At 39.1% G+C, this 25,565-nt stretch overlaps 1 protein-coding gene across 2 annotated transcripts in view; it reads left to right on the forward strand.

Moving 5' to 3' along the window:
- Positions 1 to 25,565, forward strand: part of LOC121517016 (rho guanine nucleotide exchange factor 10-like protein) — a 79,115-nt gene that overhangs the window by 22,448 nt on the left and 31,102 nt on the right. For both annotated transcript variants that reach the window (XM_041798506.1, XM_041798507.1), the window contains 10 exons: positions 1,492 to 1,746; positions 2,581 to 2,723; positions 14,151 to 14,264; positions 14,462 to 14,570; positions 15,018 to 15,121; positions 17,123 to 17,200; positions 17,765 to 17,944; positions 18,092 to 18,208; positions 20,235 to 20,327; positions 23,497 to 23,667. In XM_041798506.1, the coding sequence (XP_041654440.1) occupies positions 1,492 to 1,746; positions 2,581 to 2,723; positions 14,151 to 14,264; positions 14,462 to 14,570; positions 15,018 to 15,121; positions 17,123 to 17,200; positions 17,765 to 17,944; positions 18,092 to 18,208; positions 20,235 to 20,327; positions 23,497 to 23,667 (1,364 nt within the window). The remainder of the gene's footprint in view (positions 1 to 1,491; positions 1,747 to 2,580; positions 2,724 to 14,150; positions 14,265 to 14,461; positions 14,571 to 15,017; positions 15,122 to 17,122; positions 17,201 to 17,764; positions 17,945 to 18,091; positions 18,209 to 20,234; positions 20,328 to 23,496; positions 23,668 to 25,565) is intronic.

Here is a 25,565-nt window from a genome sequence, read left to right on the forward strand (position 1 = left end):
TAATCTTGGTTTTCTTGAACCATTCAGAGGTGGACTTGCCAGTGTGTTTCTGGTCGTTGTCCTGCTGCATAATCCAAGAGAGCTTGAGCTTGAGGTCGTGAACTGATGGCCGGACGTTGGCCTTCAGGATTTTCTGGTAGACAGCAGAATTCATGGTTCCATCAATCACAGCAAGTGGTCCAGGTCCTGAAGCAGCAAAGCAGCCCCAGACCATCACACTGACACCACCATGTGTGACTGTTGGCATGATGTTCTTTTTATCAAATACTGTGTTATTTTTACTCCAGATGTAACGGCCGCTCACCTTCCAGAAAGTTCTACTTTTGTCTCGTCAGTCCTCAGAATACTTCTCCTAAAGTCTTGGGGATCATCAGGATGTTTTTAGTCAAATGTGAGACGAGCCTTTGTGTTCTTTATTGTCAGCAGTGGTTTTGGCCTTGGAACTCTCCCATGATGCCATTGTTGCCCAGTCTCTTTCTTATGGTTGAGTCATGAACTCTGACCTTAACTGAGGTCAGTGAGGCCTACAGTTCTTTGGATGTGGTTCTGGGTTCTTCTGTGACCTCCTGGATGAGTCTTCATTGCACTCTTGGAGTCATTTTGGTTGGCCAACTCACCACTGTTCCCAGTTTTCCCCATTTGTGGATAATGGCTCTGACCGTGGTTCGCTGGAGTCCCAAAGCCTTGAAAATGGCTTTGTAACCTACTCAAGACTGATAGATTTCAGTCACTTTGTTTCTCATTTGTTCTCGAATTTCTTTGGATGGTGGCATGATGCGTTTCTTTCTGAGATCTTGTAGCCTACTTCACTTTGTCTGACAGCTTCTATTTAAGGGATTTCTTCATTCAACAAATCTGGAGGTAATCAGGCCTGGGTGTGGCCAGTGAAACTGAACTCAGCTTTCCAAGAACTGTGGTTAATCACAGTTACTGATGATTTAACAAGGGGGGAAATTACTTTTTCAGTTTGGGCCAGATAGGTTTGGATTTTTTACCCTTAAAAAAATTAAATAATCATTCAAACAATGCATCTTCTATTTACTTGTGCTGTCTTTGTGAAATATAAAAATTGGTTTGATGATCCGAAACATTTAAGTGTGATAAATATGCAAAAAACTCAGGAATCAGAAAGGGGGCAAATACTTTTTCACAGCACTGTATATTTTTATTTAGAAATACTACACTTAAACAAGGGTCATTAACCTAATTTTATAAATTTTTTTAATTTACACTTTTAGCTGGACTAATGTTCAACTTTTGCCCGTAAAAGTTTTAACTCTCATTCCTCCAAATATTGTAATATTTTGTCTTATTTATTTGAAATGAAATCACATTGAAAAACCAGTGACAACAACATTTCATGATGCATTAAAGGGATCCACCATCAGGAGAATGTCTACATCCCTCTCTTTGCATTACAAGTTTTAAAGTCCAGCTCTTCCTGCTGCAGGGATCTGTAACGTCGCTGCTCTGTGTAATAATGTCGTGCAGGAAAGGATTCTGTCATGTCTGAAGGCTGCCAGAACGAGCCCAGCTGTGCCGTAAACGGGTGCAGCCCACATCAGGACCCCGCTGAGGACAAGGAGTCCTCTTCAGTCCTTCCTCAGAGCGATCATCACTCTGCAGACATAGAGGGACTGAAAAGCACGAGCACAGAGACGCCCTGCAGCCCAGACGGTGTGTTCAAAGACCCTGAGGTGGTTTATGATGACGTGCCTGCAGAGGGCCTGCCACACCCAATGGAAGGTGAGAAGTTTTATGACGTTAACCATTTAGACAGTGAATTTAACCTTAAATGCACATCACATGAAATTCTACCACCAGGGATCTCTTAATTAAACAACGCAACAGCCGTCTCTGCTGTCTACTTGGTTTTTTTGGGTTTTTTTTTTTTTTTTTGAGGACTCTGTTCAGTGAAATCGGGCCCTCATAAGGCAGTTTTACTTGATAGAAAACCAATGTTTTGTCTTTGGTCAGAAATTTCTCATAATAAGGGAGAAATGCACGGGATGGGCATGTGCTTTTGCATCGTTTCCAGTGCACATGCTTATTCTGAACTTTCCTTTCTCAGTGCATTTCTCCCTCATTATGAGAAATGTAACGTTCTCACTTCAGAACAAGGAGTCATAATGAGGAGAGGCAGTTAAGGTGAGCAGTGCTGGTCTTTACTCGCTGGAAATGCAGAGTGTAGGGTGGATATAAGTGCAGTCACTCGGTGTTACTTATCTAAAACCCATCATTAATGCATTGCAGAAAAAACCTTGTAGTCCTTCTTTTTTGTCAAGCTTTTGCTCATCTTTTCAGGAGATATTAGTTGCTTTTATTATCATTTTCATGCCTTTAGAGATCGAATAAAAATTGCAGAAGGAAATGGGTGTGTAAGCTGAAAACTGCAGAGAACTGCTGTCACGCTATTTTGGGTGGTGAAAAGTTGTTAGAAGACGCCTTTCCATGCTGATTTAAGACTCAAAAGTTTCTCACAGCTACCAACAGAAATGTGACTCTGTGAGAGACACAATTCAGAACTGAATTACCTGAGCATAAATTGTGTTTTATCCATCTGTTTCCCTTCATGTGTAGATGTTGATAATATCTACGAGGACATCCAGAGACCAGATCTTCACCGCAGCTCCAATGGCTGGAGCTCCAGTGAGTTTGAGAGTTATGATGAGACGTCTGACAGCGAGGCCGTTCCTCCGACCGCCAAAAACAGCAGCAGCAAGGTAAACCAATCAGAGATCTCCCTTTTAATGTGAGTATTCTACATTGTTAAAGGAGCGCTGCTTTTACAGCAGTATTCTGCAGATGTTCTTGTCCTCAGAGGTGTTAAAGAAATACAAAAACAGTAAAGTTCCTGCCTTTTTAGTGGGGGAAATAAACACACCTTTACCTAAGGAATGCTGCCCCCTATTGTTTAAACCAGTCGACTCAGGTATCAGGACCCCCCACCACCTGGTTAGGACAAATATCAACCATATTTTTTTTTTTAATTTCAACTACTCTACTACTTGAACAATAAAAATAACTCTGTACTGTTGTGCATACTCCCATATCGTTGTATATGTGTGCTCTTACTTTTTACTTTATAATTTTTTCTTTTGCTTCTTAAAGCCTCATTTATGTTATACAGATGTATATATCTTTGTTTCATGATTATGTAAGCTCTGTGGTTTTTGTACAAGAGAGCAAAAGTTACCGGAGTCAAATTCCTTGTATGTGCACACATACTTGGCCAATAAAGCTGATTCTGATTCTGATACTCAAATTTGTTTATTTAAAAGTTAAAAACATAAATGTGTTATAAAGCATGTCATTGCAGACATGCATACTGCTTATTTTTACCCCATTTTCATGAGACAATGTGAAAATTCAGAAACTTCTCATGAACTGTCCTTGTTTTCTTAAGAAAAACAAAGAAAAATAGAAAAATAAAAAGAAATCTTAAGGGAAATACTTAAATAAACTCATCATTGTAGGAAAACCTAAAAATGCATGTAAGTATATACTGTTTGTCCACTTAGGGCTTCCATACATAGACTATTAGCCAGATTTTTTTTAAACTAAAATTAAATGCATTAAATGCCATTAAATACCACTTGTTTCCTTTTTTCGCCTGTTTTTGCATCTTCTTTCAGCCACTTTTATCACATTTTTGCCCTATTCCCATTTTTTGCCCATTTAAGCTACCTTTGCCATTAAATAGCACTTGTTTCCCTTTTTCCCCTTTTTGCCCATTTTAGTCTCTTTATTCTCCTTTTTTGTCACATTTTTTGCCACCTTCAACTGATTTTTTGTCATTTTTCACCCATTTTTGCTACTTTCTGACCCTTTTTCCACTTTTTCCCCATTTTCACTCATTTTTGCTGCTCTTTGACCATTTTTGCCACCTTTAACTTATTTTTCTTGCTTCTTCAAGCTGTTTTTGACACTTTTCCCCCTTTAGACTGGGGCTCTTGCAAAGGTATCTTTCAAAACTTTGGCTCTTTGGTTCATCAGGGTTGAGTAACACTGCTCTAGATGGAGGTTTTCTAACTGTTCACTAGATTTTTTTTCATGCATCTAATCCAAAATTCACAATCAAGAAATCCAATGCTTGCAATAATGTCCATTCTTTTTCTGTCACTGCCTTTGGGGATATAGAAAAGTCCAAACTGTGCCACAAAAACAAATGTTTGTTTGAGGTCAATATGTTCAGGTCAATAATATCTGCTGCAGATTTGCACACGTTCTCCTTTGTCTGCAGAAATCTGAATGCTTCCTCCTGACTCATTTTTTCCACTTATGCGTAATAGTTTGATAAAACTGTCATATGTGTACTGTCATGTGTTGGAGAACTGCTGCCTGTTGTGAAACGTGTTGAAAAAGGTTGCATCACCACAGGGGATGTGACTGTTTTGTCCCCATGCAGGATGCCTGCCCTTCAAAGTTATTTCAGTTCCACATTTCCACTTCGTTTTCCTTTCTATTTATATCACTTTTCATTTCCTGGCAGGCTTTTTTGTAGTTTTATATCCTTCAATTGTTCCTAACTTTGCTGAATTATCTGATATTTTGGTTTGGGTGTATTTAAAGTTTTATTTAAGATGCATCTCTCCTACTTTAGCTTACTTAAAAACATGCACATGTTTTCTTTCGGAGTAAGATGTTTGATGCTTTATGTGACTCTGGCTAACGCAACTAGAGGTGCACAATAATGAAAATATGCAAACATTTTCTAGCCAGCTTCTGCACACGATATTGTGAGTTTGTGTCCCTTTGCATCGTCACATATATGTGCAGACTGACTTCTCACACAAGGTGAAAGAAAAGCAGGAGAAGACACGAAGCTCAGATGGTGGAGCACATCGTGAGCACAATCATAATAAGTCTATTCATTTAATTCCCATTCTTGTGGACCTTTTCTGCACGCTTTTTAAAAGTTTAAGGCAGTGTTATGCAACCCTGCTCAACCAAAGAGCCAAATTGTTGAAAAATACCTTTGCAAGAGCCCCGATCTAAGGGGTGAAAAGTGGATAAAACAGCTTGAAGTAGCAAGAAAAATAAGTTAAAGGTGGCAAAAATGGTCAAAAAGCAGCAAAAATGAGTGAAAACGGGGGGCGGAAATGGGTAGCAAAAATGGGTGAGACGTGACCAAAAAAATCAGTTACGGGTGGCAAAAAAGGTCCAAAAGTGGCAAAAACATGACAAAAAACGAGAATAAAGTGACTTAAATGGGCAAAAAGCATTCAATTTTTGCAAAAAGGAGGAAAAAAAAGGGCACAAGTGGTATTTAATGGCAAAAGGTAGCTAAAATGGGCAAAAAAGTGGCAAAAAATAGTAAAAAGGGGCAAAATGGGGGGAAAAGTAGGGAAAAAAGTGGTATTTAATGCAAAGGTAGCTTTATTGGGTGAAAAGTGGCAAAAATGGTGAAAAGTGCAAAAATTGGATAAATAGGACAACTAACTTTGACAGTTAAAGCCTTCTGTTTACGTCTTGGAAACAAACTGATGAATGTGATTCATTTCTGAAGGTCAAAGTTTCCCTTTTTTTAAGGTTTTCTGGGGGAATAATATTTCAAATTAAGACATAAAAGAGCCAAATGTGGCTCCACACGTTGAGTATCACTGGTTTAAGGGCATTAAATCTTTATCTTTGCTGTCAGAATCTAGACAGCTCTCGCTGGTTTCTCTGAAATCTCCTGCCTGAAATTCAGCATGTTTTTCCTGCCTTCTCTTCTTGTTAAAGTAGAAACAGATTTAATCTACAACCTTTTCCTGAATGTGCACATTCTGCTGAGACAGACTCAGTTAAAGTCCCCTGAATGTTTGACTTCGCTCAGTCTTCTGACTCAGTGATGGTGTGAGAATATTGATGGGTGCTGTCACAAGTCTGCTCCTTCTTGGTTATCAGTGGTATCTGGAGAGAATGATGCATGCAGCCTGAAGTCTGAGTCCAAACTAGAGTTGCAGGTCAAACATTCAGCTGAAGTGCTGATCCCTGCGGTGAAATAGAGAGACTACATGTTGTCTGAAAAGAGCAGATTACCTGATCATGAGATGAACTGCTAGTTTGTAATCCAACTTTGTAACAACAGTCATCTTAGAAACTCTTCATCGTTATTTATGTGGTTTGTTGTCACAGACTCTGGGACACTTGGCTCCAAAGTCTGGCTCCATTTGTTTAGTGTGAGAAACATAACAGCAGTCCACTTAATGAAGTGGTCTCAGCATGAGTCACATGTACCACCCGGGTTCTAGAGCTGGGTATTTCCCATAGCCTCACCATACCATACATATCCCGATACATGTGGGTTTGGGCTAAAAAAAAAACACATCCTAATAAACATGTCCTACACAGAATTCTCCACAGCAGCTGTTCTTTATTGTTGACAGTAAGAAAGAGATCATTTCAAAGTTTCTACACTTTAAAATACTTCATTTCCAATCCTAGGATATCTGAGTACATTTGAATATTCTTTTAATAATCACTAAGAAAGTATAATATCTAACTTTTGAAACTTGAAATATCCCCCACTGTTGCCTCTCTTGTTGTTGTTTTTCATACTTTTTGTAGGGAAATTGTTTTTCTTTGTGTCAAGCTTAGCTAACTGTTAACTAGCCTGTCCTGTGTAGCTGAAGATTGGTGTTGCTGCAGAGTTTTACCTTGTTTTTTGCACAGCTTGCATATTGCATAGGTCATGTTGAGCTCTTTACTTTCCGGTGTTTAAAGAAACGGTACGTATCACCTTAGCTCAGACGGGCCTTGGAGTCGATCAGATGTCACATGCAAGCCCTCATCAGCTGACGGCCAGCTGCAGTGTTAATTTTGGCAGCTATTTTTAATTTTAGACCTAGTTTTAGTCTTTAAATTAAATGCATTTAGTTTTAGTCCCATTTTAGTCCTTTCTATCTGTTTTAGTTTTAGTTGACAAAAAATCAAAAACATTTTAGTCTAGTTTTAGTCCATAAAAAGTCCTCACATTTTAGTCTTTACTTTTAGTCCAAGCATTTATTCTCTTGCCTAAATCTGGTACCAAATCATGGTAGTGTGTTCTCTGCACTCTGCCAAACCTGGGGTCCCTGCTTTCTACAGCTGTGGAAGGAGAGCTATAGATGTTTTTAGACAGATTTACCCACAGTGGAGAAATATCACAGATTTTGAATATCCAGAAAAAACTACATTTAATTCTATTTTTAGTCATCTTGATGAAAACCAGACTTAGTTTTTGTCAGTTTTAGTCATCACACATCTATTTTTGTTGGTCTTAGTCTAGTTTTTGTCATGGAAAAAGGCTGTCAGTGAATAGTTTTAGTCATAGTTTAAGTCGACAAAATCAACACTTGCACCACTTTCCACAGATAGCATGGAAGTTTGGTGATTTCTCTAAGAATTTCCTTGTGTTGGGTAAAACAGATTTATTTCCCAACAAAAGGGAGATGAATCGATAGAAATCTTGAGTAAAATACTGAATTTTACTCTGAATCACAGGAAAACCTAACAAAAATACATGTATGAAATTACTGTATGTCCACTACGGGCTTCTGTAGATGGAGTTTTTTATACCTTTTCTTTTTCCTGGCAAACATTTGAGACCCACTTGAAAGCACAAAATTACATTTTAGTCTAGTTATAGTCATCTTGATGAAAACTAAACTTAGTTTTTGTTAGTTTTAGTCATCACAGATCTATTTTTGTTAGTTTTAGTCTAGTTTTTCTCATGGAGAAAAGGCTTCAGACAAACATTTTAGTCATAGTTTTAGTTGACGAAATTAACATTGGCCAGCTAATTTGCTCTAAGTACGCTATTGGCTAATCTCATGCTGCCTTATTCAGGCTGCTCTAGTCTGCTTTTCTTGCAACCCTCCTCCACCCCAGCTCCTCCTTCATTCTGCTGTCATCCTCGCCATTTTGTTGCCTGCTCTACTCTGCTCTGGGGTTTTTGCTACTTCTCTCCTGGTCTCAGCATCAACATAAGAAGTGCAGGAGCTGTGCGGTTCCTGCATGATGCTCTCCATGGAGGGGCAAGAGGATCCCAGAACAGCCACAGCGACAAATATAAATAACGGCAGAAAGTGCTGCTTAACAACGGCTAGGAAATATTTATTATTATCAGCCGATATTAGCTAAAAAAGGCAAATATCAGTATCGACAGATATCAAAATTTCTGTCAATATTTACATCCAGTATTTTGGTCCCATACTCTAACTAGAAAAGCACTCGGAGAGCACAGACCTCCGCCATTAGCCCTATCTCCCAATAGTAAAGAATCCTTTAAAAAATTCCTGGATCCAGACGGTGATCCAGATCACTCCCAAAATCTAATCAGTTCTTCCTTTTGCCATCTCTGACATTTCCTGAAAATTTCATCAAAATCCATCCATAACTTTTTGAGTTGTGTTGCTAACAAACAAACAAACCCTGCCAATCACATAACCTCCTTGGCGGAGGTAAATATTGTATCGGCTGACATGAATCTGTGCATATTGGCAAAAATCCAATATTTTGCATTCCTACAAATCATGTGTGTTTTTCATGACAGAGTGGTCCAAAACAATCCAGTATGTCTGCTTGTAGTCTTGCTGGCAGCTGTTAGACTGTGTGTTTCTGTAATTACTTGTCTGTTTTAGATCTGACGTGTGCGCTGCATCATGTAGTTTAGTGTCTGCTGCCACCTGTTGGCTTTTTTGTTAATTGCACTACAGAGGATGTGTATTTTAAAACGGTTGTTATAGCATTTAAGGCTGCACTGATTCTGTAACATCTGCATTGATATACTGTACTGTGCAGAACTTTAAAGCATGTTTGGGACAAAAATTGATGGCACCTTTGGCTGGGCAGGAGGAATGACACAACCCAGCCCGTGCTCTGGATGTCCTTGCATATTACCAGGGGCATGAGAAAAAAAATCTGCTGAAAAAAACTTTTGAAGTCTGAAATTCAGCCAGGAAGAGCTGCAGCCTTCTCAACCTGAAAGGCTATGGGGATTTTGTATTTTTTTGCATATAGTACAAAAATATGTGTATACTGCAGCCTTAAGCACAGGTGAGATCTGCTGAGTCTTTGCACAAGACCCTGCTTTTAATCCACCCATAGGCAACCTGGAAATAACCCACGATTATGACCCTAACACCTGTGGACCAGAACAGCAGCAGGGTTTCTCAGCACAGCTTTAATGTCAGGAAAGATTTCAGCTCAATCTGCAGCGGTGTCCTGGCATTTGGCTTTTTAGAAACAGAAACTTCAGTCAGAATTTCCATGAGTCTGTGGGCACTGACCTGAAACAGTACACATTAGTCCCACCCAGACCTACCTCTGTGGGGAATCACTACAGATATTTTATAGTTAATTTAGTGGAGCAGCATGACGAAAAGAGGAAGTGATTTCTGGCCTCGGCGTCTCGCTCTGTCAGCACTTCTGTTTCTGTCACTGAGCGTTTCTCTGCTGCTGGACTTTCCCCGCTCTGCTCCTGTGTGTGTTTTGAAAATGAAACAACGGAGTTAGAGTAAGTTTTCTCTAAAGAGGTGAAGGTCTTTGTTAGGAAATCAGGAGTTTAAAAGCAGAGGATGCCCCTTTATTCCTGGAGACGATGGATATTTTAAAGCTCATTTTAAGGGTTTTACAGGATTTGTTTGATTTGTAAAGGATTCACTGATATGTCAGGTATGTGTCCTCTCTTCTAGTCTGAGCAGAATGATTACCTGAGCAACAGTACGTTTAGATAGTTCATTCTAGATCTGGGCAACATGGGCCAAAAATCTGTATATCTTTTAGTTAAATGGAAACAATTATGATATTTTCTTATGTAAAGAAATAATGAATGGTCCTCAGAATACCAGAGTGATAAACTTTGATTTATTCTAGTAAAAATCAAACAGAATTGAAACTTGTTTGATAGAAGGACAACAAAAATAAAAGTCTGAGACACACAAAATCTGGTCTTTTTAAGATGATCAAAAATTACGGGCAAGCTCCGACACTCTAGATTATAAAAGAAAAATATTGGGGACATCTCCATACATTTAGGCGGAGAAATCATTCTTCAGTCTTACACCTAGGGGTGCAAAATATTGTATTTCCTCCAGTATCAAATATGCTGTTATGTGGATTTTTGTTAATTTATTTCAGCCAATACAGATACAAAAACAGATATAAAAATGTAATTCAGACCAGAAGCTTCAGTCCTCTAAATTCACTTTAAAGTTCATGGATGATGATGAAGAAAGGCAAAGACCAGCTGACGTAGGTCGTAGCCTAAAACTTCACTAATGTATTTGTTTGTATGGCCGAAATTTACGGCCTATTTGATAGTAAATTTTGGTTGAATTTTCTTTCAGTTTAAAGGGGACATGTTACGCACAAATCACTTTTTGAGGCTTTTCTAACAAAAATATGTGTCCCTGGCCTGTCCACAATCCCCTCAAATACCAGAAAAATCCATTCCCTCCCCTTCTCTTTCTCCACCTTTCAGAAAATCTGAGTTAAACAATTTGTTCACAAATTTTCCCCTCATGATGTCATGTGGGGAGTTAGCCCCGCCCCCAGGTTCAGTTGGCCTTCCCTGCTTGGAAGAAAGTTCCAGCCTCCTCTTCTGATCTTCCTCTCAGCAGGCAGCTGAGATGCTGGATAGCTCAGTGGGTTCCCCTGCTGACTTTGGTCTGGCAGATTGATGGTTTGAATCCCAGTCAGGTCTGTAACTTTAGATAAAAATGTCTGTTACATCCAAGAGTACCTTGCTGCAGACAAGATGGCCAACATACATCCAATCCATACCAGAAGTATCAACCGGAAGTCCATATGTCTAAGGTTAGGCTTAGGCATTAAAACCCAAGTGGTTAGGTTCAGGGTTAGGCAGTGGGGAAGGTCATATATTTGAGATCCAGCACCAAGGCTTAGGTGTGAAAAAGACTGACAAACACCGGCAGCTGAGTCCAACATGAAGAAGAAACTTCTGCTTGGGACTTCCAGCGCGGATTGGATGTATAGGGACGCCCATGTCAGCCATCTTGACTGCAGTTGGATCCCTCTAGTAACATCAGGAGTGTCACATCCATTTCCTGGGAGGGCGGAGTCAGAGGTAGAGTCAGGCAGCTCCTTAAGATTTAAAGCCACAGAAACAGCTGGTTCTGAGCAGGGCTGAAACAGAGGGGTTTTAGACATGCAAAAATCCAACACTGGAGTGTTTTTTCAGTAAAAAATTTCACAGGCATGTTTTTGGATCTCTGAGACCAATATAAACTTGTCTTAAAGGAGTAAAATATGTGACCTTTAAAACATTTCCATTTTAACTATATTGACATAGAAAATATCATCTTATCCTGAATGCCATTTAAATTAAACTATTGATAAATCTTAAAAACTTCATAAATTGCCCAGCCTTAGTTTGTACTAGGGCTGAGCAATTTGGGAAAATAATCTAATTGTGATTTTTCTCCCCAGTATTGCAATTGCGATTTGAAATGTGATTGTTCCTTAAGTTCCTCATCTTCTGTATTTTCCAACAAAGACAAGCAATAAATCATTCTATATTACAATGAACACAATATTAGACTGAACAAGGGCTGGACAATTTTGTAAAAATACCTAATTGTGATGATATTGACTTGTATTGTAAACTGGAGATTAATTGTTGTATTGTCAGTCTCATATTTAATAGAAAAAGTTATAAAAATAAGACAGTAAGAGGCATACTAGAAAGAGGCTCTTGAATGGTTGTAAAATCATGTAATACATGACATCTCTGCTGTAAGAAAAAGTGTTAAACTGCTATTTTGGCACAAATTTCAGGTTAAAGAAATATTGTAACTTCTGCGATTTGAAAACTGCAGCCGTCCATATTATGATTTAATCTAATTTTCAATAAATTGCCAAACCTTAGTTTGTACTGCATTGCAAATGTCTACGTGTGCTTTAGTCTGGAGTCTATGAAAGCCAAGTGTGAATGTGCACATGTAGATGAGGGTTTAGTTCAAAGCTGGAGAGAGTTTGGAAGCTGGCCTCTGTTAGATTAATATCAAGTACCACGCAAAATATTCAAGCTTTTATCAACTTCTAAAGATGGTTTTGGACTAAAACAATTAAACTTCAACTTTTGTGAAAAACTGTAAAAATAAAGACTGACTTATTTAGTTCTTACGCTTACAGATCTGAGTACACATGTGCAGATCGTGCAAAGCATAAGTGTTGCAAAAGTCACGTGTGTATGGAAGCCAATTGAGAGGCAGGTTCAGTTGTAGCTGATGGTTTGTGAGTATTTTGACAACTTAAAGCAAAAAAGAGTGCATTTTCTGAACCAAATAAACTGAGTCTACAATTAAAAACTGGTCTACACACTTGCAGATTTGCACACATTGGTGGATCTTTTTAAAGATTTGCAATTCTTTGCACACATTTGCAGATCTTTGCATGCATTTGTGGATTTGTGCACGCATTTTCAAATCTATGTACATATTTGAAGATTTGTGTACAGATCTGTGTACACATTTGCAAATAGTTTTGTAACAATAATAGCTCCATATGAGGGTGAACTGATTAGATTATGAGGAACAGAGGTCATTATTTTGACCCTCATATACCTGATTATCTCTGTAGTGCAATATTTAATACAAAGTTTGCTCCTCCTCCTTTAGAGAAAAATCACTTCTACCAGGCTGTTGGCATTAATGCATTAATCATGAATAATTTAGATCCATAATTAGTGCATTAATTTTTTAAATTGGGATTAATCACTTGCTTTATTATTCCTTTAATCACTTTAGCAAAGATGCTGCAGCGTCTCCCTGCAGCCACAATGTAAAATAATTGTTCCAGTATTTTTAAGTGGGAGAAATGACTCCACAGACTCTGAGCTGGGCTTTGACCCAGAAGATGAACAGCAGAAACTCTAAATGGGAGAGTGCAGCAGTGAAGCATGGTGTTGTCCACCTTTAGATATTCTTACAAGTTAGAGGTACAGTGTTCGTCTTACCTGCACCAAAAGTAAAGCCCATCTTTTTGCTACTTTTTGCCAAATCTAGTTATTTTTCACTCATTTCCCCCACCTTTTTGCTGCTTTTTGCCAACTTTAGTTATTTTACACTCATTTCCCCCACCTTTTTGCTGCTTTTTGCCAAATTTAGTTATTTTTCACTCATTTCCCCCACCTTTTTGCTGCTTTTTGCTGCTTTTTGCCAAATCTAGTTATTTTTCACCCATTTCCCCCAACTTTTTGCTGCTTTTTGCCAATTGAAGTTATTTTTCACTCATTTCCCCCACCTTTTTGCTGCTTTTTGCCAAATTTAGTTATTTTTCACTCATTTCCCCCAACTTTTTGCTGCTTTTTGCCAAATTTAGTTATTTTTTCACTCATTTACCCCCACCTTTTTGCTGCTTTTTGCCAATTTTAGTTATTTTTCATTCATTTCCCCCACCTTTTTGCTGCTTTTTGCCAAATTTAGTTATTTTTTCACTCATTTACCCCCACCTTTTTGCTGCTTTTTGCCAATTTTAGTTATTTTTCATTAATTTCCCCCACCTTTTTGATGCTTTTTGCCAAATTTAGTTATTTTTTTACTCATTTACCCCCACCTTTTTGCTGCTTTTTGCCACATTTAGTTATTTTTCATTCATTTCCCCCACCTTTTTGCTGCTTTTTGCCAAATTTAGTTATTTTTCATTCATTTCCCCCACCTTTTTGCTGCTTTTTGCCAAATTTAGTTATTTTTACTCATTTTCCCCACTTTTCACCACTTAGATTGTGGCTCTTGCATAGGTATTTTTTAACAGTTTGGCTCTGGTTGAGCAGGGTTGAGCAACAATGATTTAGCATCACATATTCCACATTCACATGATCAAAACCGTTTTAAAGAATGATGTTCTGGCAACTTTATGTACATTTTTGCAGGTTTTAATGTTATAAAGTTATACTGGATTTAACTGTTTCAGTGTGAATGTGATGTAGTTTAAACCCTGCAGAGTTGATCAAAAAGCACGTTCATCTCCTGTTTTATTCTGTGTTTTTGGACTGGCTTATTTGCAGTATATTTGTGGGTTTGTGTTGCATATTTATTGTTTGTACTCCATCTTTATGAAGCATCATAACTGGAGGTTTATCTGCTGGTCACTGATGACTTTCACTTTTTTATTGAAATAAAAATTTCCTTCCATCTCTGCTCTCTTTGGTGTTTGACCTCTAGCTGCCCGCTGATGTTCTGAGGCTGAAGGAGCGCTGTGCTGTCACCAGGAAGGAGCTGGCGGTGCGTCTCAGTACTCCACATGTTGCTAACATCAGACAGAGCTGTGACACTAAGGTATGGATCTCGTCTGTAGTGAAATTTAAAAACAAGTCTGTAGGTAAGGAAGGACTTGTTCTGCTCTGGACTGGTTTCAGTTTTGGTAAAAACCAGACAGAAAATAGACTGTTTGGCAAACTGCACGTTTCATTTCTCTTTAACACCAAAGTTTCTGCAGCAGCTTTATTTAAACCTCTGTGCACGCTGTTTTCCAGGTGCAGCAGTTGATGAAAGCAGCGAGGAATGGTACCAAGGACGGTTTGGAAAAGACAAAGTTAGCCATGATTCGCAAAGTGTCATTTCTGCAGAGAAAAGACTCCACAGGTTTGAGCGAATCACATTTACTGTCACTTTTAGCCCCACAAAGGTAGCAGTTTGTGAGTTTGTCTGCTCCTGCTGCAAAGATAACAACAGGCATGTAAACAGAACCCAGCTATAAACACTGAAAATGTGATAAACAGACTGTAAACTTCTAGATATTGTAGACTTTTTCAGCAGAGACAGACCTAAGAAGGAGCTCAAACTCTCAAAGAGTAAACACAGCTGGATAATTCTGTGAGTTTAATGAAAGTTTGCAATAAAAAAGCTTTACATAATGTTTTCAGAGAAGGTAAACAGTGGCTCAGCTCAAGCTGCATTTAAGATTCAGACTTAACTTTAGAGGTTTGGTGAAACACGTTGCAATTAGAGCTCAGGTTGATTTGCAAACATCTGTTTTCCTTGTCTGACTTTCTTTCTGTTTAAATAAAGTTTTGTGTTAAATCTCTGCAGGTGATGGGAAGGACGATGCAGGTTACATGGACGTGTCCGTCTGTGAGTTTAAACATCCTCCTCCTCAGCTCTGCCCCATGCCTGAAGGACTCAGCAGTCAGCAGGTGTGTTTACAGACGAGTCGTACCAGAAATCTGTGGGCGCCGCCATCCTGGCTGGCCGCCATAACTACGGTGGTATCTGCTGCGTTTGCTGCTGTGATCTGACTTGACAGCTGCAGAGATCTTTGGATTTAAAATATTTGACAGTTTCTGATAAAGGCACCTTTATTAGATTATCAGACCTTTATAGGTGTTTTTTCTGCAGGGTCTTGAAAAGTAAAAGTAAAAGTTGATGAGTCTATTTAGCAACAATCAGGCTTTTAAATGCATTAAAAAGTCCTAAATGTAAGACCATGAGGTGTTCAGTCCTGTTGTTGTTTCCAGTTTTTGTATTTGTCAAATGAGGATGCAGGCTAGTTTTTCCGCTCATGTTTTTTACATTTAGTTTTATGTGAGATTCTGATGAAACTCCACCAGATCTGATGTCAGTCTGCTGCTTGTTTATGTTCTGGCCTGTTGAGCTATCAGTGCATCCTTAAAGCTCTGCTGTGTCTCCAGCTAGCATCTTAACTATGTGATGGAGTGATGTTTGCATGTAAATTATAGGTGAATGACATGCTTTCTGAGAAGTATTTGGAGTTAAACTGTTAACTTTTGATAGTATTTTGCACAAGGACGTGGCTTCAGACCTCCATGGTGGGGCGTTCAGCAGGAGACCTCTCTGCTGGGGCGATGACGTATATTACCCGAGCCAAAATTGCAAGACTTGCTGGATTTTCTATCTTTTTTTTTTTTTTTTTTTTTTTTTTTTTAAATAAATCTCTGCTGTTGTGTAAAATAGCCACTTTCCGGTTGTGTACGAAACCACACACTCATTCCCTACTCCCTAAACACAGAAATGATTTCGGACACTACTGACGTCATCACTGTCTTACACCAATGGCTCATAGGTTTCCATGACAACAGCTGAGGATCAAAATTAACGGTAGAAATTCACTGAAAACTGATACTGAGCATAATGTGTTTTCTCAAAAATAAAAATACTAATAAATAAAAAAGTTTTGTGTCTTTAGTGGTAAAATAGTACACATTTTTGAGTGTATTCTCACTTATTTTTGCAGAAAGATGATGGTCTCATATATCTTATAACCCTCATGGGGGAAAAAAGTTACTCCATTTTGAATCCTTCACATTTTCTTACAGATTAAATGCTTTGGTTAAAATCAAAAACAACAAAAAGGCTTTAAAAAAGGTTTTAGAAGTGTTCCTGTGCTCCTCTCTAAAGTCCGTCATGTTTGAGAGCAGCAGCTGTCATCGCCCCAGTGTGGAGGTCTGCAGCCAGATGCCTCTCAGATTTTGCAGCTCAACAGTTACAGTGAAGCTTTTGCCTACTGTAATACTAGCACAGAGTCTCTCAATGTTAGCGCTACAAGCCTTTATAACAAAAGCTTTATTTGCACTCTACAATAACAAATACTGTCTGCATGTCTTTGACTATTTTTTCACATTTTTTATTGTGCAGTTCTCATGAAACGTGCATTTATCTGTGTCACCGCTGTAACTGGTGAAAGTGAAGATGCAGTAGAGTCTTAACATTTATCGAGAGGGTCTTAACATATATCGAGAGGGTCTTGACAAAGATCTTATAAAGTGTTAAATATAATGTAAAATATGCTGCATATATCCTGTTTCTGTCAAGTTTTTCTTCAGTTGTCTACAGGCCCAGAAATATCAGATTTCCAGCAGCTTTAAGAAGCACAGTCTTTCTTTTTATTTTTAAAGTTATATTGAAATTTGCTTCAGTAAAATATGTTCAGAAGACTTTAATTCTTGTCTTTAGTGGTCTATCATTGTTCCAGCTAACAAAGCTGGAGGTTTGAGCCTTTGGAATTAGTTGTTGAATAAAAAGTGTTTGTTCCTGTATGTGAGACACAGTAAGTGTTTTAATATCAGCTTAATCTGAGGAATGACATGGTGCAGTTTATTTTTTAAACCTTTATAAAAGCTCGTTATAGTGAGTGCAGATGTGTTTATTCCAGTTTGATGTGTTGACCTGTGCTGCAGGTGGTCAGACGTCTCATCCTCAGCTCCATCGTGCAGAGTGAGAGCAGCTACCTGGACTCTCTGAAGAGAATCCTCCAGGTGAGTCTCACTTCTCCTTAATGCCAGCAGGAAGGCAAGGAGAGTTAAGATATTTAAAAGACATCATTAATGAACTCTTCTTTCTGTTGAATGTTCACTTAGTGTGAAAAAATTAGACTCATGATAACCAAGGCTCTACCACTGCGCAGTTAATCTAATGACAACCCAGATGTCAGGCTGTGCAATTGCATAATCACAATAAAGGCTGCAATTATTTTTTATTCAGTAGTACTTGAAAGGTTTAAAATGCCTGCAGGAAGGCCTTTAAGTTTACAAATGTGCCACAATTGCAATTTATACAAGTTTTACCTTTATGTTCAGAAAATGAAAACCTTTTATTTTGTGGCAAATATCATTTTGAAGGCCATACTTTAAATACCTCAGGTTTGGCTTTTTTTATGCTGCTTAATATTTGTTTATTTAGTGTTCAAAACCCTCATAATTCTCTGTATTTTCCTTAATGACCAAGCAAGTAGACTCATGATGCTATTTATGAATGCTGGTATGCATTATTGTCTTCTTGCAAAGCTGAACTCACCAGGCTGATATTTCTTCATCCTCCAGGAGTACCAGAAGCCCATGCTGGAGCCTCAGAACTGGATCCTGAGCCCTAAGAAGGTCCGTCAGATCTTCTTCCGTCTGCAGGAGATCCATCAGTGCCACTCCATGTTTCAGATCGCTCTGGCGTCCCGCGTGGCTGAGTGGGATCACAGCGAGAAGATCGGAGACCTATTTGTGGCCTCGGTCCGTCTCAAAGACCTTTCCTTCTGTTTAGTCTTCTTATCTTGACTCTTTCTTTTTTTTTTTTTTTTTTTTTTACTGTGAGCACAGTTAGCAGAGTCGATGTTAGACATTGAACTGCAGGCTGATGCTGTTCTCTTTCCTCCACAGTTTTCAAAGTCCATGGTGCTGAACGTTTACAGCGACTACATCAACAACTTCACCAACGCCATGGCGCTCATCAAGAAGGCCTGCATGTCCAAACCAGCTTTCTTGGACTTTCTCAAGGTGCTAACTCTTTTCTTTTTCGTCCAATAACACTATCAGCCAGTCCCAGTCCTGGTTTCAGACTTCTGATCCATGCAGTGCCTCTCTGATTCACAGCAAATCTCTTTATCCTGAACTTTATTTCCATACTCTATTGTGGTATTTTGGGAGTTTTTTGGGATTACAGCTAACCCTACAGCTATTAAACCATCTCCAAAAACAACTGATATAAACGATTTACTCAACAATGACTTTATGTTGCATCCATTTTTCAGAGATCCACCTATAAGCCACTATTAGCAAATATAATGCATGTTAAATATTACGTATTTATTCACGTATTTATCAGTTCATTCTTGCAGCTGCTTTCTATGGAAACTTTCAGCTCAAGGTCTTTTGAGAGTGCAGTTTTCCTGCCTAGGGTTTTTCATTTATTGCTACTCTGCATAGAAAACACCACAGCCATGGAAATATACAGCTAAAATATGTCAGTCGCCCCCTAGTGGCTGGCTGGGATACAGGGACTGATCTCACTGTTGGAGCCTAAAAATGGCATACATTTGAAAGAAAATAAAAAATATAGATACAGAAATATGTTAATTAGACCGTTAAAAAATGCTTTATTTTATTTAAAGTGCCTGTTGAGGAAAAAGTTGGCCCTAGGACAAATGTAGTTGATGACCCCTCCTCTATGGGGTTACAGGTCAGAACCAAACACGGTAATACCAGGGTCAGTAAACCAGTTTCTGGTAGTTCTGGCTTCAGTGAAAAAGAAATCAGCATCTCCATAAAGCTTCTCAGTAGATTGAAGCATGAAGGTCTCTAAAGCCTCCTGGTAGATGGCTGACAATGTGGACTCTAAAATAGATTAAAGACCAGTGGACCAACAGCAGCAGGTGACATGGACCTCAAACCATCACTGACTGTGGAGACTGGAAACACTGAACTTCAAGTGCAGAAGGATTCTGGGCCTCTCAGATCTTCCTCCAGACTCTGGGACCTTGATTTCCAAAATTCACTGTAATCTGAAAACAGGACTTTTGACCGCAGAGCAGCAGTCCAGTTCTTTTTCTCCTTAGCCCACCAGAGACTGATGACATCTCTGGTTCAGGATTAGTTTCACACCAGGAACACGACACATGTAGTCCATCTCCTGGACCTGTCTGTGTGGTGGCTCTTGATCCTCTGACTCCAGTCTCAGTCCACTCCTTGTGAAGCTCCCCTAAGTTCTAAACCTTGTTGTTTGCTTGTGCTCCTTTTCTTACCACACTTTTCCCTTCAGCCTCTGAGAACAGCCTGGCCTTTCAGCAGTGACCTTCTATGGCTGACCCTCCTCATGGAGGGTTTCAGTGACTGTCCTCTGGACAAGAATCATCTCAGCAGTCTTCCCATGATTGTGGTTGTGTGTGCTGAACCAGAGTGAGAGAATAAAGGCTGAGGAAACCTTTGCAAATTGGACTTTTTCCCACAATATTTTTCTATTTTGGGATGTTTTTGTATGAGCTGTAAGCCTTAAAAGTCATGAATAAAACAAAAAAGTCCTGAAATATTTCCCTTTTTGTGGCTAAATAAGATAAGAATATTTGGAAGTTTAACTTTTTAAAAACATAGCAAGCAGGAAAAATGAACTTTTTCATGATGTTCTAATTTTATGAGATGCAGCATATTCTTAATGAAAGCAGAGGGGTGTGAAAAATGGGGACGCACTTTCAGGACTTACCTAGGGTATGCAGTGTTTACTTGGTACATTAATCTTGCTTTAAGTGAATTATTTTAAGAATATCCCTAGGATAAGGTCTTATAAATTAATAAATAAGCTTCAGTGGAACATTTTCGGACTGTCTGGAATACAAAAGAGAAAGTAAATTAATTTTAGAGGCTTGGTAAACGCTGCCTGGGGTGGTCAGGCTCACACTGTTAGAGATAATTAAAGAAAAAGTGCAAAATGCTGCATTAACACTTCTTTAAGGCTGTGTATATTTAAAATCTTTGTTTTATTACTCCTTATGTAGTTTGTAAATGTGATGCTTTAAATGTGATTTTCCAGAAGAAGCAGGCGTCTAGTCCAGACAGGATCACGCTGTACGGTCTGATGGTCAAACCCATCCAACGCTTCCCTCAGTTCATTCTGCTGCTGCAGGTGAGTGAAACTCTCATAAGTGTGTACCCCTCATAATAATCCTAATTATTTACTCTTTGAGTCCATGTTAGCTTGAACATCTCCAAGCAGAGCTGCAAAGTTGGATGTGTCTCAGTGTGGTATTTCTGATTGGATTTCAGACCCCTTTCTTCTATGAGCCTGTGCAAAACTTCCATCTTTGTTAGATTCACATCTGTCTGCTCATCCTTGCAGTGCTCGTTTTAGTGTTTTTGAAATTTGCTTGTTGAAGAATTTGTTGTACTTGGAAGTGAAGGTAGACTTTATGAAAAATAAACCTCTGACTTAGTCCAAGGTTTCTGCTGTGGATCAGCCCTCATTCACAGCATCAGAGGTTGACCCCCAGCTGCAGCCACATGTCGAACTGTCCTCAGGCAAAGCACTGAACGTCTAATTGGTCCTGGGTGACAGCCAGCGGCATTTATACGTTTGACAGCCATAAGAATGCTGTGATGGGACACTTTGCATCCAGCTACATAACCGTAGAGCTGGATCTAAAACTTAAATCAGTATTTTTGCCTAAGGGCAACTAACCCAGCGCTTACGCTTACTGATCCGAGTACACGTTGGCAAGTTGTGCACGACAGAAATGTTGCAAAAGTTACGTGTGTATGAAAGCCAATTGAGAGGCAGGTTTGAAGCAAAAAAGAGTTTTCTGAACCAAATAAACAGAGTCCACAATTCAAAATTGGTCTACACATTTGCAGACTGGTGCACGCATTTGTGGCTCTTTGTACAAATTTGCTAATCTTTTTACATATATGCAAATCCTTGCACAAATTTGCAGATCAGTACACACATTTGAAGATTTGTGCACGTATTTGCAGTATTTCTGTTCAGATCTTTGCAATATTAATAGCTCCATAATATATGAGGTCAGAGAAGCTGCTGTAGACTCTGTAGTAGCGTAAACATGCTGGAACAGCTGCTAAAGCAAAGATAAATCAAGAATAAACTCGACAGTCCTCCCTAAGTGCTTTTATTTAAAAAGCATGACATATCCTACCATCTGTATGCAGACGACACTCAGATCTACCTGCCAATTAAGAAAAATGATGGCAATTCTCTTAAACGCCTGCTGGACTGTTGTAAAGACATTAAAGACTGGATGGCCTTGAGCTTTTTAAATTTTAACTAAAATAAAACTGAACTGATCATTTTTGGCCCAAGTGGAGCCCCGGAGGCACCCCTAAGGGACCTGGACCCTCTTTTACCTTATTTTAAACCCACAGTTTTAAATCTTGGTGTAAAGGTTGACAGTGATTATAAATTGGATCAACAAATAAATTCAGCTGTTAAATCCAGTTTTTATCATCTCAGGCTTTTATCCAAGATTAAATCGGTTTTATCTTTTACCGACTTTGAGCGAGTAATTCATGCTTTTATCTCTACACGATTGGACTACTGTAACGCTCTCTACATTGGTGTTAATCAGGATTCCCTCGCACGCTTACAGTTAGTCCAAAATGCTGCTGCTCGTCTTTTAACAGGTACACGAAAACATGACCACATCACCCCAATCCTGGCGTCCCTCCACTGGCTTCCCATCCATTTTAGAGTTCATTTTAAAATTTTGTTGTTTGTCTTTAAATCTTTAAACGGATCAGCACCCCAGTACATCTCTGACCTTTTAAATGTCTACACTCCCTCGCGGTCCTTGACGCCTGCTGATCACCTTCACCTCGTCAACCCAAAAACTCGATTAAAATCCCGAGGTGATCGAGCCTTCTCTGTGGTAGCTCCTAAGTTGTGGAATGAACTACCACTCAAAATAAAAACATCCCCCACCATACTGACTTTTAAATCGTGTCTTAAAACTCATTTTTATTCTTTAGCTTTTAATTCAGCATGAGAGTTGTGTGATTTCTGTCTTTTATGGTCTTAACCCCTGTTGTTTTTATGGCTTTAATATGTTTTTATGTGTTTTTATTTCATTTTAATTGTTTTATTGATGTTCTTGCCTGCTTTTATGTCTTTCCTCTTATTGTGTTTACTTATGCAGTCTTTGTGACTTCTTTGATTTTACTGTGCAGCACTTTGGTAAACTCGATTGTTTTTAAAATGTGCTATATAAATAAAGTGGATTGGATTGGATTAGATTATTGTGAAGGCCCACACCAGGAAATGAGGTGTAGAGGCTGACTTTTCCCACGGGTCATGGGATTCCCATAGTGGGATGGGAGTCATTCCACTATTCCATCATGTGATTGGGATGGGAAAAATAAGAAGGTGGGAGCAGGAACCACCATAACAGGCTTTTTTAAATATTTAAGTGCAGTTTTTATGCTCATTTGGTGAGGGTTTTTTAGAGAAAGTAAGCAGAGGCACTACATGTTGACCACAATAATACGGTGATATAATATTTAGGTCATATTGCCCAGGCCTAGTGTCTTTGTAAGCCATAAGTTCTTGAATGAAATTGTAGAAAATGCATGACCAAAAGTCTGATTCTGTTGAGTGTGTTAGATTATATTAGCCTGACTGAGGTTCAGATGATAAAGAACTCAATAAAGGAAGTGTTCATGCTTTAGAGAGGTAAAACTTGACAGGTGGTCAGGAGGATTATTTGGTTTTATTTAAAGGTGAGAAACTTTGTGTGGGAGTTTGTGATACGAGGAAGTAAAAGGCAAAGGTAAAACTGGATTTAAAATCCCCCTCAACACCAAACAGCTGCTATTATGTGTGATTCTCCTCTCATCACGCCCTCCTTTACAGCTAGAGGGGATGAAAATGGATGTAATTTGTCTGAAACCAGAGTTAATTACACTGAGAAGGAACAGACAGGTGCTGATGCAGCTGTTGGAGCTGAATGGAGAAAACTTTTACATTAAGATGATTTAAAGTGTAGAGATATGATCTCTGAGTGACAGATTTAACTGTCAGAGCATGCAGAGCTGCTGAGTCTGATCATCGATGCAGATATATCGAGATAAAAATATTTGCCACAACTTTCCTGCTGCAGACTTTATGTAATTGGACAACCATTTAACTGGTGCTGAGATTGATGAGCATACAAACCACTGGCTAGGACATTTCTGCTCTTATTAGTTATTGAGGCGAGCAGTAAATAACGAATGAATGAATGATTTTCCCTCCTTCACGCTCAGCTGCTGTAACACTCATTGTTGTTTTTGTGCTGCTTTTTTATCAGGATATGCTGAAGAACACTCCAAAGTCTCACACTGACCGGCTCCCGCTGCAGCTCGCTCTCACTGAGCTGGAGACGCTGGCGGAGAAACTGAACGAACAGAAACGTCTGGCTGATCAGGAGGCTGAGATCCAGCAGTTAGCTCACAGCGTCGGGGACCGAAACCTCAACAAGGTGATAAAAACACACAGACATGCTCATGTGCTTAGCTGGATCATGGGTTTAGTTAACAGAGAATGTAGTATTTTCAACCCTACATAAGGCTGTTTTTATCTTTTACTGTTTTCTTTTTGGGGTTCAATTCATCCACCAATCTCTCCTGTCGATTTCACATACAGGAGACATGTCCGTTACATTCTCTCATGTTTGTTTAAGGTTTAATAGATGCTGATATAAAGCTCCAATCCCCAACATTTGTGCCAAACTGAAACCGTTCTGTCCGATCAGCGCTGTTTGATGAGAACAAGCGTTAGCTAGATGAAGGGTTTTGTATCTTTGTGAGGCAATAGCAATGGCTGCAGCCAGTGTAGCAGTCAGCCCGGATGTAGCTATAAAATAGGGGCAGTTTTATCTTAACTGGGCCATATTTCTTTATTCAATAAAGAGCAAAGAACAGAACTGGAAGCTTTTCGTAACTGAAAAGTTCCACCGTACAGATGCTATGGCACAGCTTTCCTGTATAGCTGAGGTTGGCTCTGGAGCTGTGCATGTCTACTCCCTCGTTTTGCCTAGTCGCTCTGATTGGCCCGTCGTAAATGTGACAGACACAGTCTACCAGGTGTGTCAGGTTAGTATTGATGCCCATATATGCTGGATCCTGCGCAAAGCTCCACATATGTAACGCTTGCCTTTAAGAAGAAGAGAGGTATGTAAAATGTTTTTCAATTATTCAGTCATGACTTCTAAAAAATGAAACAAAACTAAAGACTGTTGATGCTATATTTAAATTTAGAATAGAATTTAACACTATTTTTTACCAGTTACTGGTTTTAATGCAGCACCACTGTCTAACATGGCTGTAGCACAGCTTTAAGGTCACATTTTTTAACCCTTTAGGACAAGTTTGTTTTGGTCTCAGAGGTCCCCAACACATGCCTTTGAAGTTTGCTGCTGAAAAACACTCCAGTATTGAATTTCCATGTCTAAAAACCCCTCTGTTTCAGCCCTGCTCAGAATGAGCTGTTTCTGTGTCTGTGGCTTTAAATGTTATTGAGCTGTCTGACTCCGCCCCTGACTCCACCCCTCTCCGGAAATGGATTTGGCCTTCCTGACGCTCCTCTCAGCTGGCAGCTGAAAGGAGGAGGGCAGAACTTTCTTCGAAGCAAACCTGGGGGCGGGGCTATCTCCCCGCATGACATCATGAGGGGAAAATCTGACAACGGATTGTTTCAGCACACATTTTCTGAAAGGTGGAGAGAAAGGGGCGTTCAGATTCTTGAGGGGATTATTGACAGACCAGGGCACATATTTTTGTTAAAAAGGCCTGGAAAAGTGTATTTTGAATAAAATGTGACCTTTAAAGAAGTTTGCTGACCGGCAAAGAAGGAAGCAGACACAGCTAAGGTGATGAGAAACTACCCTCCTTTGTCTAAACTTCAAAAATGACACACTTTATTGACACCATTCATGTGAACAATCAGTGAGATAATCTATTTTTCCTTTCAAGTTAATTAGATTGTTTCATGAGTTAAAATTAGCAATCAGCAATGCTAATTCTGTTAGCCCATTGAAGGCAATTTCCATTATGTGTTAGTATCAAGCTAATGAATGCAGAAGTGCATCTGGACATCTTTTAGAACCCTTGAAATTGTTAAAAAATGACTTTTGGATAGTATTTTTCTTTAAAATGCACCTCCTTTACTTTTTATATTCATATATATATATATATATATATTTTTTTTTTACTTTTATTTTTGGGCGTTTTGTGCCTTTATTTGATAGTGGATAGATTAGGAAACAAGGATGAGAGTGGGGAGGGACATGCAGCAAAGGGCCACAGGCTGGATTCAAACCTGGGCCGCCCGCTTTCATCGGGAGCACCTAAATCCACTTGACTATCTGCGTGCCCCGAT

The sequence above is a fragment of the Cheilinus undulatus genome, linkage group 11 (assembly GCF_018320785.1).
Source record: "Cheilinus undulatus linkage group 11, ASM1832078v1, whole genome shotgun sequence".
NCBI lineage: Eukaryota > Metazoa > Chordata > Actinopteri > Labriformes > Labridae > Cheilinus > Cheilinus undulatus.